Raw genomic sequence first — 20,778 nt, forward strand, 5'->3', positions numbered from 1 at the left:
TGGCCCTGCTAGGCTAGGCATGATGGGAGTTGCAGTCCAACAACAGCTGAGGACCCAAGGTTGAGAAAGACTACTTCAGCTGGCAGTAATGGCTCTCCAGTGCACTGTCTGGCCAGAGTGGTGCATGCTCTGGTTATCTCCCGCTTGGACTACGGCCATGTGCTCTACGTGGGGCTACCTTTGAAGGTGACCCGGAAACTGCAACTAATCCAGAATGCGGCAGCCAGACTGGGGACTGGGAGCAGCTGCTGAGACCACGTAACACCGGTCTTGAAAGACCTACATTGGCTCCTGTGATGGAAAAGTTTGACTTTGCTGGGCAGCCTGGGTCCCCAAATGTTTTCTCTAGTTGGGGACAATGTGTTCTGATGTGACCCTTGTGAGATATATTTGGCAGTCTGCCCAGAGACAGCCTGTTGATTGGTTAACAGTGGGTGTAAGATAAGGATTGGCTGAGCTCAGCCAATAGGTGTAACAGAAGCTATAAAATATATGCCTGTGTTCAGAGAGTCTGTCTGTGTAGTTAGAGAAAGGATTAGAAATGGCAGTTAGCTGAGAGAGTGTACAAGCTGTTAACTCTCTGCATCTGTATATAGTAATCTATGTGTGTATTACTGCTTACAACAATAAACACTGGTTGTAGCTTTCAAGCCTCCTGACAGTTGTAACAAACCACTATTTTAGGTTTGTATTGTTTAGGAGCGGCCCGCCTTTCAGGGTTGTCGTTCTGCGCCCCAACTTTCTCTCTGGGTTCCCAATCATTACTTTTCGTGAAGGGACTGGGTATTACTGCTCCCCCTAAGTCTCCTTCGATGTCATCTACCAAGGTAGAGACTTCAGTTACTGTTTTACCTTTTTCATCTATAAGGAGCCAGCGTGAATGTGCAGGAAGCTGTCTATAAAATCGCTCTAAACAGATCAGCTGTTTAAGCTCATCAACGGTTTTAATTTTACTTCCACCCATCTGTCCAGAGCTTTATCAATACGGATACCCAGTTGGGCCTAAGTCCTTCCTGGTTTTCTCTTAATGTCCCGAAAGGCTTTTCGGCTTTGTTCTGCAGTCAGCCCAAAGCGCATTTTCACTCTTTCTCTAAATGTGAGGTAATCAGAGGTTTCATCTTCTCTTAAATCTGAATATATTCCACATATCTGCGGGCGTAAATACAGCATCCAGTTTTCCTCAGGAATATTTAAGTCTTTACAGGTCCAGTAAAAACTAAACAGGAATGCCTGTACACCATCACCTTTGACATACTTTGGAAATATCTATATTCACTGAGGTAAAATCTCCACCCCCCAACTATAGTTGTGGCAGTTCTGCTCTCAGTTTGATTTCCTCCATTTTTAAAAGAAACGTCTTTTTCGTGGGCCATCTTGGCCTCCCTTTCTCTGTATTCTTGGGCTAATCTGGCATCTCTTTCTTTTTTTCCTCATGAGCTAATCTGCGCCTGTATCTGTGCTCAGTGAATGCTTCAACTTTATGTTTTTCTTTCTCTGCTTCAGCTTTCGCCAATTCTAATCTTATCCTCATCATTTCTAATTCAGTAATAAGATTCTCCTCAGATGCAGCAGCTCTCTGCACTGGGTCATCCCGACTCTCTCTGGCTTGGAGTTTGCTGGTCATTTTCTGACAGAATTTTTTTCTCCTTTTAAAAAAATATCCTCAATACTTTATGAAGCTGGTTGTTCTGCATCTGTGGGCACATTTCTGTGTGGGTTTTAACTTTGTATCACGGCGCTGCCGCCAATTAATATGCGGCGGGGCAACAGCAATTCCCCCCCTGGCGCCATTGGGCCTGCCGTCACTTAAATAATAGTGCACCCACCTCACAAAACACCAATTCCATGAATTCCCACAAACTACCCCAGATTATCTTGTGGGGGACTTGTGTGAGGGCAAACTTAATAATTTGGAGTCTCAGGCAGGATTTGATCAAATAAACAACAAAGGTTTTATTTAACAAAGGTAGTTTATGACCCAAGTGGGCAAAACGTAGGCTACTTCAGATTATAATGTTATTTCACTTCAGCTCTTTCTCAGTTGTTGCACTGCTGTTGCCGCTTAAAAATTTGGGCTCTTAAACAAGGCGGCACTTCCTGTCAGTTACACACTTGCGTGAGGTAAAACTTAGTCATTTGGAGTCTCAGGCAGGATTTGTTCAAATAAACAAGAGCAACTTTATTTAAGAAGGAAGTTTATGACACGAGTGGATAAAACTTAGGATACTTCAGTTTACAATGCTATTTCACCTCAAGGTTTTCTCAGTTGGGTTCTGAACAAGGTGGCACTTTCTGTCAGTTACACACCCCTTAGACAACCCTGCTCCTGAGGTACTCCAAGGAACAGACCCAAGGGATCACTGGCTTGGGGAGTCTTCTCTTTTTGTAGAAGAAACTCTCCCCTCCTGACTGGAATGAGACCTAAAGAGACTGTATTCTCACAGCTTCTACTTCTCCTGCCTCAGCCTCTTAGTTAATGCCTGGCCTATTACTCTCCCAGGACACCACACACTGTCCTTCACACCAAGCTCAGAGACCCCTTTCTCTAGCTTGTGATATTTTCCTCAGAGTGGATGTTTCTACCCAGAACCAGCTCTCTCTCCTCTCATTCCTATCTCCCAACCTACATCAAACCAAAGTACTCCTACTAAACCAGGGGCCTAATCCAGTCCGCTGGTCGGTTTAATTATTTCCTAGGGTAAAATCAACAAGTTCAATCCTAAAAAAAGGTTAACAATTTCAATTTTGGTTGGCCCCTACGGCCCTTCACTTCATCAAATCCGGCCCTCTTTGAAAAAAGATTGGACACCACTGTACTAAACCATGGGGAGGCAACCTAAGGCCCGGGGGTCGGATCCGGCCCGTGGACGGTCCTGGAATCAGCGTGTTTTTACACGAGTAGAATGTGCCCTTTTATTTAAAATGCATCTCTGGGTTATTTGTGGGGCATAGGAATTCCTTCATTTTTTAAAAAAAAATTATAGTCTGGACCCCCACAAGGTCTGAGGGACCCCTGCTGAAAAAGTTTGCTGACCCCTGCCCTAAAACATCTTGTGGATCCTCCTCTGATATTTAAATGTGCCCATCAATGGCTACTAAACAAAATGGCTACGTCCTGCCTCTGAAAACCAGTTGGTGGGGATCACAAGTAGGAACAGAACAAGAGACTGGGTGCTGGATCAGACCAATGGCCCATCTAGTCCAGGATCCTGTCCTCAGGTGAGTGACCAGATGCTGGACCACATGGAAGACTGACCGGATCCAGCAGGCCAGGCTCTTATTCTGAACAAATCTGGAGAGATTAGGGTGGGTGATGCATAGAGGACTGTGTCATGGAAGGGTGTGTCATTAAGGGTGAAACTTAATTCTTGCAAATTTCTTCAGTGAGGGGCCTTTAAAATATGTTTCTGGGTGTGAGGAATTCAAATTTGCTATTATTTTTGGGATTAGATGACATTTAGCTTGGTAAATTTACATTGGATGGAGAAGCACATAAACTGCTTTTGGAAAACCAAAAAATTTACCTTCTGAGAATGCAAATAATAATAATATTAATAATACTGCTGCAATTACTTGGCAATCATTTTAATAGCTTCTATGCAATTTCACACACATTTTACTCACCAAGCAAAACTAAATCATATTAAGTTATATTAATATGAATTCCCAAGTCATGCTACAACTTTTTAGCACCCCTCCTTTTGGAATTTGAAAGCTGAAAAATTAAAACACACCCTAATGTCACATGAGTAAATTAATTTGGAATACGCAGAAAATACAAAAAGTAAAGGAACCGCAGAAAAAGGGGAAAGCAAGTAAAGTTTTGAAATGTTAAAATGATTGTAAAATGATTGTAACGTACAAAACTAAAGATAATAAAATATTATTTTTTAAACGTCACGTTCCCCCTGATGTTCTCCCCAGCCCCGCAGATTCCTCCCTGCTCCTTTCCTTACCTCTGTCCCACAGCCTCTGCAAAGACGCCTCCGTCCTCCTGGGCTTCTGGGCAGAGAAGTCGCTTCCCGGAGGAACGGCGTTTGGGCAAGAAACCCCACCCAGCGGGATCTCTTTCAAGCACTTCTCCAGGCCTTGAAGGGGTGGGATCCCTGAAGGAAGAGAAAGACGAGTAGCAGGTGAAAACCAGGTAAAATCTGTTATAGACCCAAAATCCTAGAATGGCAGAGTTGGAAGGGGTACCCCAGGGGCCATCTAGCCCAACCCGCTGCAACACAGGAATCACGACGGGGGAAAAGGCCCGGCAAGCTGCATCTGGAATAAATGGTGCAAAATCGTTTGGGGATGGGCATGGGTGGGGATGACTGAGGAGCTGAGCCTCGTCTTACCTGCCTCCTTCGCGGGACTTTCTCCTGCACCCAATTTCCCTTGTCCGTCGGAAGAGCTGCTGGCCACAGAGCGGAAGACGTGGCCGCTTGGGGAACCAGGGATCTCCTTCGAGTAGCCCTCCAGCACCATTTGCAAGGGGGTGCCGTTTCGGCTGAGACCTACGGTGACAGAGGAAGGAAAGAGGCATTCTTCTGGGTTCACTCTCCAGCTCCCAACAACCCGCTCTCTCAACTTCGCTGCGCTTGAGTTGCGAAAGGAGAGAAGACAGCAACCTTTTATTTTGGGGATCGCAGATCAAGTCCAAGCGGGCGACAGATGCAAAACAGAACCGTTTTTTCATCAGGGGCATCCGGGCAGCGGGCACATTTTAAAAAACAAGGAAAAAATATTTATTCTTCTGGTTTTATGACTTATCTTTTATTCTCCGTGTGGCTTATTTAACATATGCCGCTTAGAAAGGCATATAATTTGTCGTATTGTGAATCTCTCCGTGCATAATCGGCGCATAGTTGAACTGTGGAACTCCGTCCCACTGGAGGCAAGGATTGGCCACCAACTTCAATGGCTTTAAAGGGGGAATGGACAAATTCGCGGAGGAGGAGAGGGCTATGGAGGGCTCCCAGCCACAATGGCTACTGCTCAACCTCTGGAGAGAGCAATGCTTCTGAATACCAGCTACTGGAAACCAAAGGAAGGGGGGAGTTGCTCTATTGCTCAGATCCCGCTTGCGGGTTTGCCACTGACATCTGGTCGGACACCGTATGCCCAGCCCTCTTTTAAAGCTATCCAGGTCGGTGGCCATCTCTGCCTCCTGTGGCAGGGAGTTCCACAGTTTAACTCTGCGCTGCACAAAGAAGGAACTTTCTGTTCTTTTACCGCCTCACCTTCCTCCTTCCGGGTCCACCTCCCTGGCTCCGGGGTCCACCTGTGCAGCCTGTCTGGGGAGCTGCTGATGGAGGAGCTGACGGCCGGCGACCACGGCTGGCTGGGGGTGTTCTGGGGCAGCTCCCTCAGGCACCGCTCCAGGCCTTGCAAGGGGGTGCTGTTCCGGCTGGGTCCTACCGAGAAAGGGCATGCAAAGCTGTCGGCTACACAACTGTACCATGCTGCTATTAATTTATTATCTAGGTACATACTTTCCTTCCAAGAAGAAATACCAAAAGGGTCAAGGAATCATGGAATCACGGAGTTGGAAGGGACTCATAGAGTCATCTAGACCAACCCCATGCAAGGCAGAGAAAGTATCTTAAGAAAGGACAACAGCAAAATGACACTGAAACCGATTGCAGAAACACAGCTACCTGGAACTATTACAGTAAAACAACAGGTTTGAAACATGCATAATTAAAATATATAATGTACAAGTACATTAAAACAGTGTAACAATTAAAATAGTTAAGACTAGCGGTTCCCTAAAACATCAAACATTGAAAATTATTATTTCTGAAGACAGCCCCGTATAGGGAAGTTTTTAATGTTTGATGTTCTATTATTGGGGGGGGGGGGGTTATTGGGTTGTTTGTTTTTATTGATTATCTGTGTTGTGATCTTTTCTGTGAACTGCCCTGAGACCTCCGGGTATAGGGCAGTATATAAACTCAATTAATAATAATAATAATGATGATGATAATAATGCTTATCTATTTGTTGGTAGCTGACCAGAGTGGCTGGGGAAATCCAGTCAAATGGGAGGAGAACAAATAATAAAATTATTATTATTAAAAAAGCCACTTCCCTATGCAGGGATACCTTCAGATGTCTTATAATAGTCATATAGTTGTTTACCCTGGGGGTGGGCGGGATTGCCTAGGGGGTGCTAGGAGGTATTGGGGCACTGGAGATGTAAATGACTATCGGACTTTAAAAAGCTGGCATTGCTGGATCAAGTGCACTTAATTTTGCTGAATTAAAGACATTAAAGTTTTAATCGGATTCTGAATAAATGTGCAATTCATTGCTCCTGTTTCTATATATTATTGTTTAGGGAAGCTTTTAATGTTTGATGTATTGCGGTATTTTAATATTTTGTTGGAAGCCGCTCAGAGTGGCTGGGGAAGCCCAGCCAGATGGGTGGGGTATAAATAATAAATTGTTGTTGTTGTTGTCGCCCTTAGTGGGGGTCCTGCAAGCCACTGTTCTGAACAATGCTTTTTTGTAGGACAGGGAAGGAGTTGCTGGGGATGAGCTGATGGGACCAAGGAGAAAGCCCCGCCCCCAAAAAGTTTGGGAACCACTGAAATAGAACAACGATCAAAGAAAGAGAGTCGACATGAGGGGAATGCTTGAGTCTTCAGAAGCCGACGGAATGCCAAAACTGATGGGGCTCCCAACGTTTCAAGAGCGAAGGTATTCTTCGCCATTTCGGGCTGGAGATTTCCGTCCGGCCTCCAACCTTGATGCTCGCCACTCACCTTCCTCCCTCCTCATCCACCTCCCTGCCTCCGGGGTCCACCTGTGGAGCCTGTCTGGGGAGACGCTGGCGGCTGGCGAAGAGGGCTGGCTGGCTGAGCTCAGGGGGAGCTCCTTCAGACACCTTTCCAGCCCCTGCAGAGGGGTGCCATTCCGACTGAGCCCTGCGGAAACAAGAGGAAGCAAAGCTGGCTCAGGACAGAGATCAAATATTCTGTCCAAGGGAAACGATGGCGTTGTTGGCGGGTGGATCTGGCCACGACCACAACTGCCCAGCCTCACCGGCTCCCGGCAACATCACGCAGCTGAGTCTCACCTTCCCCCTTCCTCGCCCACTTCCCGGGCGCGGGGGTCCGCCGGGGGAGCCTGTCTGGGGAGCTGCTGATGGAGGAGCTGATGGTCGGTGAACAGGGCTGGCTGTGGGCGCCAGTGGGGACCTCCTTCAGACACCTCTCCAGGCCTTGCAAGGGGGTGCCGAGTCCTGAGGGTGGGGAAGGAGGGAGAGAACAGTAAGCCGGCTCCTAAACCAGAAGGCCTGAAGCTCAGTAAGAACATCAAAAGAGTCTGCTGGACCAGGCCAGTGGCCTGTCTAGTCTGGCACCCTGTTCTTACAGTGGTCAACCAGATGGTTATTATTTATTCAATTTAGCCTTTCATCCATAGATCTCAGGGCAGGCTCACGACATAAAATTACAATATAAGAAGCACAAAATTTTCTGAAGAAATTTAAGAACAAAACCAAACGGATGCCTGCAGGAAATCTGCAAGTAGGATTCGAACACAAGAGCAACACTCTCCTCTCCTATGGTTTTCAGCTACCGGCATTTGGAAGCATTGTCCAACCGTGGCCACAGAGAACGGCCACCTGGCTAGTAGCCATTGAGAGCCCTCTCCTCCTCCATGAATTGGTCTAATCCTCTTTGGAAGCCCTCCGAGCTGGTGGCAGTCACTGCCTCCTGTGGCAGGGAGTTCCACACTTTAACTCTGCTTCTTTCACCTGTCCCGAATCTTCCAACATTTGCTCCACGGGACGTCCACAAGTTCTATTGTTTATGAGAGAGGAAGAAAACACTTCTCTGTCTGCTGTTCTCCAGGCTGGGCCTTCTTCACTTCACTTCACTTCTCCAGGCTGTGCCTAATTTTATAAACTTCCATTGTGTCTCCTCTCCCTTGCCTTTCCGCTAAACTAAAAAGTCCAAATGCTGCACCCTTTCTTTTTGCCACCCCTTTCCTGAAACTTCCCCTTTCCATATCCTTTCTGAGTGGAGACAGGTTTTCAAATATGGTCGCACCATAGATTGAGACATCGGCCGCTCTATTTTCAATCCCTTTCCTAATGATCCACAGAGTGGAATCTGCCTTTTTTTCACGGCTGCCAGTTAGGAGAGGCTCAGGAAACGCAAGGAGGGAATGGCGAACCGATGGAGCAAGCCGCCCCCTGACCTTCTCGTGACGTCCCCGCCTTGGATTTCCGCCATTCTGTGTCTGGTCCCCGGTGGCTGCTGGCGCACACCGGAGACAGGCGAGGGTGTTTGGCAGGCGATTCACCAAGGAAGGTCTCTGGCCCTCGAGGGAGAAAACTCTCTGGAAGAGGGTCTGTCGGAAGAAATGAAAACAGGAGGCCATCAGTCTCTGTTCGGGCGACCATCACTGATCCTCACCGAATGAGTGGAGGTGCATTTCCCCAACCTGGCGGCCTCTGGAAGTTCTGGACTACAAATCCCATCAGCCACAGCACCGTATTAGTAAATAGACTATTGGTTTATAAAGACTTTAATAACTTGGGACCAGTTTGCCTACAAGATCCCTTTACCCCATAAACACCCACTCAGCAGCTACCATCAGAGGAACTGACAGTTACAGGCGCTCCGGAAAAGCCCATTTCACATTTGCCAAAACTCGATGGTTAGTAGCGTGACCTCTGGAACTCCCTGCCTATTGATATCTAGGAAGCTGCCTTCACGACACTCTTTTCAGCGCCTGGTGGAAGCTTTTTAAAAAAATAAGTAAATTTATTTATTATGTTTTTCAAGTTTAAATTTTACAATCACAAACGTACAACATAAAGACAAGATCCTAAAGAATCTCCTGGACTTCCCTCCTCCCCATTGTAGGCCCTATTATTAATCGTTTCCTCCTGCATCTTTTATAATAATCCAAATCTTTTACATCTCCATTATATCCGAAATTCACCATTAAACTACAAGTGTTATTCCAATCCTACTAACGATTTCAACTGCTTACAATGGTTTTTAAGGTAAATTATAAATTTCCCCCATTCCTCATTTTTTGCCATTTCGGCATAATCCGAAATGTTCTTGTTAATCAACCCTGTCCAGATTTTTTAGAAAGATGGCACAAGTTCTAATCTGTTTTTAGCCTGCTGTTATTTAACTTTCCGAAAATCTGAAATTACTTGTCAATTTGGGTCAGGGATCATTTTTTCTTTTTCTTCTATAAACCGCTTCAAGGCGGTTGGTTTTCTTGCAGCCGAGGGGTGTACAACCTTTACAAAATAATTAAAAATAAAGGTGACCATGTTGGTTGGGGGCTGATGAGAGTTGTAGTCCCCTGGCAACTCCAGACCACAAAGAGAGAGCACAAACCAAATCCCGCCCCCTTACCACAGAGGGCAAGCGATGAAGGGGTGTTGCACTGGGAGTTGCCTTGCTCTGCGGCCGCATTGCTGCGTGGTTCTGCAGGGAAGCAGAAAACAGAGTCAATCTGGTGCTTTTAAAAATGGGTGCCAGGCCACCCAGGCCCATTTCTAAGGCTTGAGAGGCTCCCTGCCCCCTCCCAAGCCTCTCCCACCCTCACCCACCACCAAGAAGGCGTACCTAATCTTCCTCTCTTTCCTCCTTTCCTTCGTTCTTTTCCTCCTCTTTTTCCCGCCACAGCTTGGGAGGCCTGAGGCCTGGGGTCAGGGATGTCCTTCAGGCAGTTCAGGAGCCCATGGAGAGGACTGGTCACTGGACTCCAGGCTGTGTTGGAAACGAGGGATGAATTGCAGGACTGGAGAGTTGGAAGGGACCCCCAGGGGTTATCTGGCCCAACCCCCTGCAATGCTCACCACGCAGCAGAGACAGGAGTCCCCGTCCCCCAATGGGAAGTAACAGGGTACCCGGAGGCCCTTCCCATTGCCCCACATCCTGGGAAGAATCTGGCATGGTAGCTGCACATCTGACACACCCACCTTTAACCCACCTGCTCCAGGTAACTGGGAAGAGAGCCCCCCAGGCAGGCCAGGAGCAGCCCCCTTGATGGAACACAGGACATGGCTAAGTGTGGACAAGTGTAGATCCCTGCTGCCTTCTCCAGTCGCTGCGAGTGCGCCATTCCTCTCTTCAAATACCCTCCCACCCCATGTTTTCTGAACCAACCAGTCCATCCGCCCCACCATGTCTGGACTCTGCCTCACCCTCCGAATATGGGACCCACATCCCCAGGTCCATCCCTGTCTCTGGGCTGCTTTGAGAGAGGGATCCTTCGGGGAGGCTAGGTGTCAGGTCTCGCTCCTCCTCGGGGACTTCCTTCAGGTCTCGCACAAGGTCCTCAGATGGTTCTTCCATTTTAACTGTTGCAAAGAACCAAGGGGTGGGGGACTAAGGTCAAAGTGGAGCCAGCCCTCATTTCCCCACACCTCCCACCCTGCCTGAGAATTCCCAGTACTCCAAGGAAAACCATATACAGATTAATTCCTTTGGGAGGAACAGTATCCAAACGTACATTCACATCCCTGAAGGGCCATAGCTCAGTGGCAGAATATCTGCTTTGGCAGAGTTAAGCTTGGTGGATCAGGGGAATGCTTTGGATGTAGTGTATCTTGAGTTCAGTAAGGCTTTTGACAAAGTCCCTCATGATATTCTCATGAAGAAGCTGGAAAAATGTGTGAGAACGTTTATATAATTTAGCAGTTTAAACAATCCCCTGTTTGAGTTTATGCAGCGACAAGCAGGTTGCTAACTCGTTTGAGTCCCATCAATAATGATACCTTCCTGGTTGATAATCCCTTTCTGTCCCTCTTAAAGAAAACACACATGAATCTGAATCATATTAACATAAACTACTTTACTTTCAGATTCATTCAGGTTTAGAGTTGTTCCTGAAGGCAGGCTTAGGTTACATAACAGATAAACTGTATTCTAGATAGTAGTGAGTCATGAGAGGACTCCAAGCAGTTACCAGTTAACACTCCTTGCAGCAACCGACCAACCGACAAAACTGCCTGCCACACGGAGGCAGTTAGTCCTCTCAGAATGTTGGACTTGACTGATAGCTTTATATCCCACAAAATGTGGGCTGAACGAGGTGCTGTTAGGTGGATTTGTAGCTGGTTGGCTGACGAAACCCAGAGTACTCATTCATGGTTCCTCGTCATCCTGTGAAAAAGTGACAAGTGGGGTGCCGCAGGGTTCTGTCTTGGGCAAGTTGTTGCTTAATGTCTTTATAAATGACTTGGATGAAGGAATTGAGGGGATGCTCGTCAAATTTGCAGATGACACCAAACTGGGTGGGGTAGCTAATGCTACAGAAGACAGAATCAGAATTCAAAATGACATTAACGGATTGGAGAACTGGGAACAAACTAGCAGAATGAATTTCAGTAGGGACAAATGTAAAGTTCTGCACTTAGGCAGGAAGAACCAGATGCACAAATATAAGATGGGGGACACCTGGATAAGGATCTTGGGGCCTTGGTGGACCACAAGCTTGACATGAGTCAACTGTGTGATGCAGCAGCAGCAGCAGCAAAAAAAAGCTAAGGTTATTCTACGCTGCATCAACAGAGGTCTAGTGCCCCGATCCAAGGAAGCATAGTTCCTCTCTGTTCTGCCTTTGCCAGACCACCCCTGGAGTCATATGTCCAGTTCTGGGCACCACAATTTGAGAAGGATGTTGACAAGCTGGAAGGCGCGCAGAGGAGGGAGACCAAGATGGTTAAGGTTCTGGAAAACGAGCCTGATGAGGAACGGTTGAAGGAGCTGGGGATGTTTAGCCTAGAGGAGACTGAGATGTGATACACTAGCCACCTTCAAATATCTGAAAGACTGTCGCATGGAAGATGGAGCAAGCTTGTTTTCTGCTACTCCGGAGGGGGGCGGTCATCCCAACCAATGAATTCAAATGACAAGGAAGGGGATTCTGGAAGAGACACCAGGAAGAACTTTATGATAGCAAGAACTGTTTGACAGTGGAAGTTGCTCCTTCAGAAATTGGTGGACTCTCTTTCTGCGGAGGTTTTGAAAACAGGCTGGATGGCCATCTGTCATGGATGCTTCAGTTGAGATTCCTGCATTGCAGGGGGTTCAACTATAGGACCCTTAGAGTCCCCTTCAAAGTCTGCAGGTCTATCATTCTATAATTAGGCATAAGGCTGCTTCCTACTGGAGAAATACTCTTCCTCTGAGCTATGACCCTCTTCCTAATTTCATCGGACACAACACACCAAGTCTGTTATCAATAGTTGGTGGATCTCATCCAAAGTCTTCCGAATGCCTCAAATGGCCAGAAGGTGCTAGATAAAGACAACCCCCTCACCTTTGAACCCCCCCCCCCACCCTGCAACAAGGGTCAATAAGAGGAGTCTTACTTTTGATGCCCAGGACTCCGGTCTCCTCGGCTGCCCCCTCCTTGCCTGGGGCTCCACATGGACTGAGAGGATGATCAGGTCTGTGCGGGTACTGAAGCAAGGGGCTGCTGCTCCTCGCTTCCACTTTAACTTTTCCACAAAAAAGGAAAATGCAAAGGCTAAGCCAGAAGCCGGAAACACACCGGGAGACGAAACAGTCCGCGGTATCAGCAAATCCTCATGGCTGGCAATGGCTCTCACATGGATGTGGCAAAAACAGCATAATAAATAGTGCAAGTGGGAATTTGCTGCCATTTAAAGGTACTGTACAATCGCATCTTGCACGCATCTAACTCTTGCAATTTCAACCTTGAAGGCTGGCTGGTTGAAACTGCACAATTATTTATTTTTTAATAAGTGTATCTGAAGAAGTGTGCATGCACACAAAAGCTTATACCAAGAACAAACTTAGTTGGTCTCTAAGGTGCTACTGGGCAATTTTTAAATTTTTTTTTAATGTATTTCTTATGCTTTTCAGGTTTATACATTTCACCAATTTTACAATATTTTAACATTTAAGGACTTCCCCCTCTTTCTGTAGTTCCTTGAATTCATTTTTAATATCTGCTGCATATCCAGATTAATTTAATTTGCTCATTTCATCATCTTCTTTAAATATATACTCTTATGAAACTGCAGGTTATTACAATAACCCTGCCAATGTTTTTATCTGTTTATAATTTATCTGCAAATATTCAATAAAACATTTCCATTCTTTCATTTTAAAAATTGTTATCTCAATTTCTTATTCTTCCAGTAAGTTTCGCCATTTCTGCACACTCCACTAGTTTTTGCATCCATTCTTCCTTTGCTGGGACTTCTGCTTCTTTCCACTTTGGGGCAAATAACATTCTTGCCACTGTAGTAGCAGACATAAATAAATTTCTAAACAGTTTAGGTAGTTCTGTCCCTATAATTCCTTCTAAGACGTGCGATTTCAACCTTGAAGGCTGGCCGGTTGAAATTGAACGCATTGAATGCATGCAAGGTTTTCCCACCAGGAAAAGAGCTTTTAAGCGCCCGGCCTTGCTTACCAGGAGAGGCCAGTTCAGGAAGGGAAAGGATGCTCGTGAAGGGGAGGTTCAACGGATGCATGCTTTTCCGTATAGGCAGAACCCTTGGAACCAAGCCTCCACATTCGATCTGATCATACTGTACTCCAGAATAGACCCCCTATACCCCACTTAAGGGAAGGGGTGCCCCTAAACCTGTGTACCAACTTCAGGCATGGCAAACCTCTCTGCCTGGGCATTTCAACTGTTCTTACAAACTTACAAACTGATTTTTTTTAAAACCATGCCCAAGCTTAAAATGTCTTCTAGGACAAATGCATGTATAGATGATGCAGCTTCTTGCATGCATTCACACAGCATTGTAACAGGCTTGGGAAATCTTTTAAATGACAGATTAAGCTCGCATCCACACTTCAAGCCAAAGCGTTCAGATAAGTTCTCCATAGTGCCTGAACTTCAGCGAGGGGGGGGTCCCCGTGGCAAGAGCCCCCTGCTGACCCCCCCTACCCCCATTGAGATCTAGACTCCTGCCTGTAAGAGACTGGGACACTCTCCTGAGATCTAGGAGAGACTCAGGGAGTGGGCTGCCGATCACTCAAAAATATGAATGCCGTGTCTGAACGGTTTCCCCCTCGCCCCCTCCTTTCCCACTCTTTAGTGCTAAATCAGAGCGGACATCAACCCAGAGAAAACCCAAATTGCTGTTTGCTCCGACTGAGCGCTAAAGAGCAGTTTCCCCAGGGGAAAGAAGAAGCACAAGTGTGGATAAACCCAGAGTTAACCACATTAGAGCTATGAGCCCATTTACCCTCGTCCCCTTTTGCCAGGCGAAGGATTTGGCCACAGGAAACATGTCCTCCACGCAGTGAAGGGATCAGTAAACAAACCCCACGGCTTACCCACTGCAAAGATGTTCCTGTCCTTTGCCTCTGACCGGCTCCTTCTCCTGCCTCCTTCAGTCTGGCAGGTAGAAACACGACAGGAGGGAGCAACTGGAGGGCTGGATCCTCCTTGTGCAGCAGCGTTTTCCAGGCTACGGGCAGGCAGCTCCTCATCCATGGCTTCAATTTTAACTGTGCACAGAAATAAGGAATCAGGGCCGTCTCAGACTACCAGCACCCCCCCCCCCCCCAGAAAACCACCAAAGTGAAATTGGGTCCCTAACACCTCAAGGGTTTGAGACCCATCGGCTACCCGATGGACTCACAACTGTCCATGGAGGCGCAGGTCAGTTCTGTGTCCACGGCAGCTGCCTACCAGCTCCACCTGGTACGCAGGATGTGACCCTCCCTGCTCGCGGACTGTCTGGCCAGAGTGGTGCATGCTCTGGTTATCTCCCACTTGGACTACTGCAATGCGCTCTACGTGGGGCTACCTTTGAAGGTGACCCGGAAACTACAACTAATCCAGAATGCGGCAGCTAGACTGCTGACTGGGAGTGGCCGCCAGGACCACATAACACCGGTCCCGAGAGAGCTGCATTGGCTCCCAGTACGCTTCCAAGCACAATTCAAAGTGTTGGTGCTGACCTTGAAAGCCCTAAATGGCCTCAAAGGCCCAGTGTACCTGAAGGAGCATCTCCACCCTCACCATTCTGCCCGGACACTGAGGTCCAACTCTGAGGGCCTTCTGGCGGTTCCCTCGATGTGAGAAGCAAAGCTACAGGGAACCAGGTAGAGGGCCTTCTTGGTAGTGGCCCCCGCCCTGTGGAACACCCTCCCATCAGATGTCAAAGAGATAAACAACTACCTACGTTTAGAAGACATCTGAAGACAGCCCTGTTCAGGGAAGTTTTTAATGTGTGACATTTTAATGTATTTTTAATCTTTGCTGGAAGCCGCCCAGAGTGGCTGGGGAAACACAACCAGATGGGCGGGGTACAAATAATAAATTATTATTATTACCCTCACCTGGTTTAGCTGGTCAGTCGAGGTTCTGCTTATTTGCTAATTAGTGGGCCAGAGTACTGTTTCATTTATTATTTGAGTATTGATAATGTTGTTCGCTCCTATTTATACGGCTGGCATGCTTTCCTCCACCCTATGGATGTTACCTTATACAATTTCCCCATTCCTCCGCCCCCCATGGTATTATGTATTGCACATTTTGCTTTGCTGTTAGTCACTTGGCAAATCATCTTCTCAGGCCCTCCTTCGTGTGCCTCCTCCTTGAGAGGTCCAGAAGGTGGCAACATGAGAACAGGGCCTTTTCTGCACTGGCTCCCCATTTGTGGGAATGCTCTACCCAAGGAGGTTCGCCTGACGCCTTCATTATACACCTTTAGGCGCCTGGCAAAAACGTTCCTCTTAAACCAGGCCTTTGTTGATCTAATGGACATCCTATACCCTTTTAAAATGTGGCTCTTTTGGGGGGGGGGGTTATTGGGTTATTGTTCTTATTTTGATTTTCTATATTGTGATCTTTTCTGTGAACTGCCCTGAGACCTCCAGGTATCAGGCGGTATATAAATTCAATCAATAAATCCATCAGTCGATCATGGCATTGCAGAGCTGGAAGTGACCCCTGAGAGCCATCTAGTCCAACCCCTGCAATGCAAGGAAGTCCAGGCAAGGTGCCAGGATGGAACAGAAGGAACCGCTGGGCATCCTTAAACCAGAGCGTGTTTTTGCACTATGTTCAGACCCACCTTGGCCAGGGGGAGACCCACAGGTCCCTTCCTTCATCTTCTGCCGCAGGGCTGGCTGCCAGCTGCTGCTGGGGTCCCTGTGGGATGTGTGAGGGGGCTGGTGGACGATCAGTTCCTTCAGGCACTTCAGCAGCCCTTGCAGGGGCTTCTCCTCTGCCGCCGTTTCTGAGAGAGAAGAACAAGCTGCGTCGTTGTTTGGGGAAGGGCCAAGCCAGGCTGGGAAAGGAAGGTGAATAATAATAATAATAATAATTTTATTATTTATACCCTGCTCATCTGGCTGGGTTTTCCTAGCCACTCTGGGCAGCTCCCAACAGAATAATAATAATAATAATAATAATAATAATAATAATAAAGCGACAAAACATCAAACACTGAAAACTTCCCCAAACAGGGCTGCCTTCAGATGTCTTCTAAAAGTCTGGTAGTTGTTGTTCTTTTTGACATCTGGTGGGAGGGCGTTCCACAGGGCGGGTGCCACTACCGAGAAGGCCCTCTGCCTGGTTCCCTGTAACCTCACTTCTTGCAGGGAGGGAACCGCCAGAAGGCCCTCGGAGCTGGACCTCAGTGTCTGGGCTGAACAATGTGGGTGGAGATGCTCCTTCAGATATACTGGACTGAGGCCGTTTAGGACTTTAAAGGTCAGCAACAACACTTTGAATTGTGCTCGGAAACATACTGGGAGCCAGTGTAGGTCTTTCAAGACCGGTGTTATGTGGTCTCGGTGACCGCTCCCAGTCAGCAGTCTAGCTGCCGCATTCTGGATTAGTTGTAGTTTCTGGGTCACCTTCAAAGGTAGCCCCACATAGACTGCATTGCAGTAGTCCAAGCGAGAGATAACCAGAGCATGCACCTTTCTGGTGAGACAGTCTGCGAGCAGGGAGGGTCTCATCCTGTGTACCTGATGGAGCTGGTAGACAGCCGCCCAGGACACAGAATTGACTTGCGCCTCCATGGACAGCTGTGAGTCCAGAATGACTCCCAGGCTGCGCACCTGGTCCTTCAGGGGCACAGTTACCCCATTCAGGACCAGGGAATCCTCCACACCCACACACCCCCTGACTTAATCACAGAAACAACTTTCTGACGGGAAGAGCTCTTTGACAGTGGAACAGGCATAGCAGATCACACCCAATTGAACAGATCTGTTCCTTCGTCCCAAACCTTCTCCTTCCCGAGTTTACGAACCTTGCATGAGGCTTGGGTGCGAGCGCTTTGAAACACCTTCTTGGCAGGCTCTCGGATCCAGGGACTTGGGCCTGTCTCCCCCAGAAGAGCAGCTCGATAAAGAGGCACCAACAGATGCACTGAGAGCATCGGGCGAGTCTGCTCCTCCTTCCTTCCAGGAATTTAGCAGAGGTTCGTGGCCGGGATCTGCAGCAGCTTCTGCTGAAACAAAAGAAATCAAGAATGCATTGCATCAGCATTTGGCCTGTCCTGCTGGAAGTTTAGGTGTAACTCTTTCCATTAGATCAGCCTTTCTCAACCTGTGGGTCCCCAGATGTTGTTGAACTACAACTCCCATCACCCCTAGCTAGCAAGGATAGAGCTCAGGGATGATGGGAGTTGTAGTCCAACAACATCTGGGGACCCACAGGTTGAGAACCGCTGCATTAGATGGAAAGAAGATAAAGTCCAACCAGAGAAGAATGGCAGATTGTTGACGGATTATGCCGAAATGGCTAAAATGACTGGAAGAGTCAGAAATCAGGAAGACCAAAATTTTAACAAGGAATGGGGGAAATTTATAACCTATCTTAAAAACCATTGTAAACAGTGAAAATCGTTAGTAGGATTAGAATATCACTGGATCCATTCCAGTCCGGCTTCCGCACTGGTCATGGGACCGAGACGGCTCTGGTTGCCCTAACAGACGATCTTCGTAGACAGCTGGATCGAGGCGGGTCGGGGCTGCTGATTCTTCTAGATCTGTCAGCAGCTTTCGACATGGTCGACCACGAACTCCTAGACCACCGCCTTGCCGACGTGGGGATCCAGGGCACAGTCCTTCAATGGCTGCGCTCGTTTCTCTCTGGTCGGGGACAGAGGGTGGCGCTTGGGGGGGAATTGTCATCGCGCCACTCCTTGGTGTGTGGAGTACCTCAGGGTGCGATACTCTCCCCGATGCTTTTCAACATCTTTATGTGCCCCCTCGCCCAGCTTGTTCGGAGTTTTGGGCTGGGTTGCCATCAGTATGCCGATGACACCCAACTCTATCTGTTGATGGATGGCCATCCTGACTCGGCCCCAGACACACTGACCAGATGTTTGGAAGCTGTGGCTGGATGGTTTCGTGGGAGCCGGTTGAAGCTAAATCCTTCGAAGACAGAGGTCCTGTGGCTGGGACGGGGCGATATGGGATTGGGGGGGCAACTCCCATCTCTTGTGGGGGCGCAATTAGTGCCAGCACCGTCCGTTAAGAGTTTGGGTGTAATCTTCGACACCTCCCTTTCCATGGAGGCGCAGATTGCAGCTATAACAAAGGCGGCATTTTTCCATCTCCGCCAAGCTAAGCAGTTGGCTCCTTACCTCTCTCGCCCTGACCTAGGCACTGTGATCCATGTGACGGTCACCTCCAGACTGGATTATTGTAACTCGCTCTACGTGGGGCTGCCCTTGAGACTGACCCAGAAACTCCAGCGGGTGCAGAATGCTGCAGCGAGACTCCTTACGAGGTCTTCGCTGCGAGATCACATTCACCCGGTGCTATACCAGCTGCACTGGCTCCCGGTGGAGTACAGGATCAGGTTTAAGGTGCTGGTTTTAACCTTTAAAGCCCTATACGGCCTAGGACCCTCATACCTACGGGACCGCCTCTCCTGGTATGCCCCACAGAGAAACTTACGGTCTTCGAATAAAAACATCTTGAAGGTCCCAGGCCCCAGAGAAGTTAGGCTGGCCTCAACTAGAGCCAGGGCTTTTTCGGCTGTGGCTCCAATCTGGTGGAACACTCTGTCACAAGAGACCAGGGCCCTGCGGGACTTGACATCTTTCCGCAGGGCCTGCAATACAGAGCTGTTCCACCAGGCCTTTGGCCAGGGCACAGCCTGACTCCCTCCCTCGGCAATCTTTGCGGAGCTCTGGCCCAATGGTTGCCAGTGGCTTGAATTAATTAATTTTATAACGAATGATTTTAGACTGTTGTTTATGCTGTACTTTTGTACTGTTTTATTGTTGTTAGCCGCCCTGAGCCCGGCTTCGGCTGGGGAGGGCGGGATATAAATAAAATTTATTATTATTATTATTATTATTATTAGATTATGGGTGAATTTTGGACACAATGGAGAGGTAAAAGATTTAGATTATCATAAAAGATGCAGGAGGAAATTATTAATAATAAGACCCACAAAGGGGAGGAGGGAAGTCCTAGAGATTCCTTGGATATTCCTTTGATATGTGACTGTAAAGTTTTAATGTGAAAAACGAAATAAATAAATGTATGGGGGGAAAGGAAGTCTGGGTTCAACTCAGCTCACTGAGAGCGGTTTGCATGGGGTAACGGGGGCGTCATTTTAGGAGGTGAAACTTAATCGTTCTTCGTTTCTTCAGTGAAGGGTCTTAAAAATATGTTTCTGGGTGTGAGGAATTCAAATCTGCTATTATTTTTGTGATCAGACGTTTAGCTTGGCAACTCTACATTTGATGAAGAAGCACATTAAGTGCTTTTGGAAAACCAAAGAATTTTAATTGTACCTTCTGGAAATGTCAGGTAATGTTAAATGATTAAAAAATAAATAATAATAACATATATATATATCCTAGAACTTCCAGTACTTGGCAATCATTTTTAATGATTTCTATGCCATTTTACACACATACCAAGCAAAACTAAATTGTATTGATCTAAACAAAAGATCTGGTGAGTTTCCAAGTCACATTACAACTTTTTAGCACCCCTTGTTTTTGAAAGCTGAAAGCCAAAGAAATTCAACATGCCCTAATGGGTTAATGGAGTGGGGGACCCCCAGCTCTCCTGGAACTTTTTTCTCTATGCTGACACCTCTCTTATCTCTTTGAACTTTAGAGGGATAAACCTTAGGTTGCATCCAGCTTTACGATTCCCTGCAGGGCAGCTGTGGCGTTTGTCCGGAGCCCCGGTCATCTCATGGACTATTGACCCATACCCCACTAATCTGCTGCCACCAACCAGGTCCTCCCCGGTAAAATCACTTCAATCTCAGTCAGGTGCTCAATTAATAAAGAAGAGTGCATTTTATTTCAGACACAAACAAACTTTTACGGCATTCCAAATGCCGTTACTCTTTACTTTCTTAGTCTTATTTTCCTCTCTCTATCTCTTCTACCTGCCCTCACTCAAGAACCCACGGCCCTAACTGTCTCTCTGTTTCCAACTGCCTTTCCCAACCAGCCAACCCACTAAAACCAACCAACTACCCACCAACAACTCTAACAAACCTCGGGCTAAACCTCCGGGACCTCCTCTGTTTGGCTCCGCCTCTCCCGCAGCAGGGCAGTCCAGAGGGTCGGTGGGTGTGGCTTGAGGAGCGGCAGCCGAGCCCACAGCCCCGTTCTCCCGTCCTCCATCATTTGTACCGTCATCGAGGATGGGGGATCCTCCCGCCGTTGTGTCTGCTGGAATGACAGGAACACAAAAATGCTGGTTTGTTCCAGGATTTGTGCCAGTTTCCCCTCTCGCTACGACCATGTTAGATCCCCGGCTGTGTTAGGGCCCTAAGATAGGGGTCCTCGTGACATAGGCCCCCCGATAACAGCAG

The 20,778-nt window shown here is 47.6% G+C and overlaps 1 protein-coding gene across 1 annotated transcript in view; it reads right to left on the reverse strand.

The window, feature by feature from the left end:
- KRBA1 (KRAB-A domain containing 1) overlaps nucleotides 1-20,778 on the reverse strand; it is a gene marked incomplete at its 5' end in the record, with an annotated part of 84,117 nt that overhangs the window by 25,061 nt on the left and 38,278 nt on the right. The window contains 14 exons of the mRNA XM_080976104.1: nucleotides 3,957-4,106; nucleotides 4,344-4,502; nucleotides 5,229-5,402; nucleotides 6,756-6,917; nucleotides 7,070-7,234; nucleotides 8,197-8,349; nucleotides 9,378-9,449; nucleotides 9,591-9,734; nucleotides 10,172-10,327; nucleotides 12,344-12,472; nucleotides 14,295-14,468; nucleotides 16,043-16,258; nucleotides 17,231-17,431; nucleotides 20,459-20,635. Of these exons, the coding sequence (XP_080832230.1) occupies nucleotides 3,957-4,106; nucleotides 4,344-4,502; nucleotides 5,229-5,402; nucleotides 6,756-6,917; nucleotides 7,070-7,234; nucleotides 8,197-8,349; nucleotides 9,378-9,449; nucleotides 9,591-9,734; nucleotides 10,172-10,327; nucleotides 12,344-12,472; nucleotides 14,295-14,468; nucleotides 16,043-16,258; nucleotides 17,231-17,431; nucleotides 20,459-20,635 (2,232 nt within the window). The remainder of the gene's footprint in view (nucleotides 1-3,956; nucleotides 4,107-4,343; nucleotides 4,503-5,228; nucleotides 5,403-6,755; nucleotides 6,918-7,069; nucleotides 7,235-8,196; nucleotides 8,350-9,377; nucleotides 9,450-9,590; nucleotides 9,735-10,171; nucleotides 10,328-12,343; nucleotides 12,473-14,294; nucleotides 14,469-16,042; nucleotides 16,259-17,230; nucleotides 17,432-20,458; nucleotides 20,636-20,778) is intronic.

Source organism: Podarcis pityusensis (assembly GCF_964106645.2).
Source record: "Podarcis pityusensis genome assembly, chromosome: 12".
Lineage (NCBI taxonomy): Eukaryota > Metazoa > Chordata > Lepidosauria > Squamata > Lacertidae > Podarcis > Podarcis pityusensis.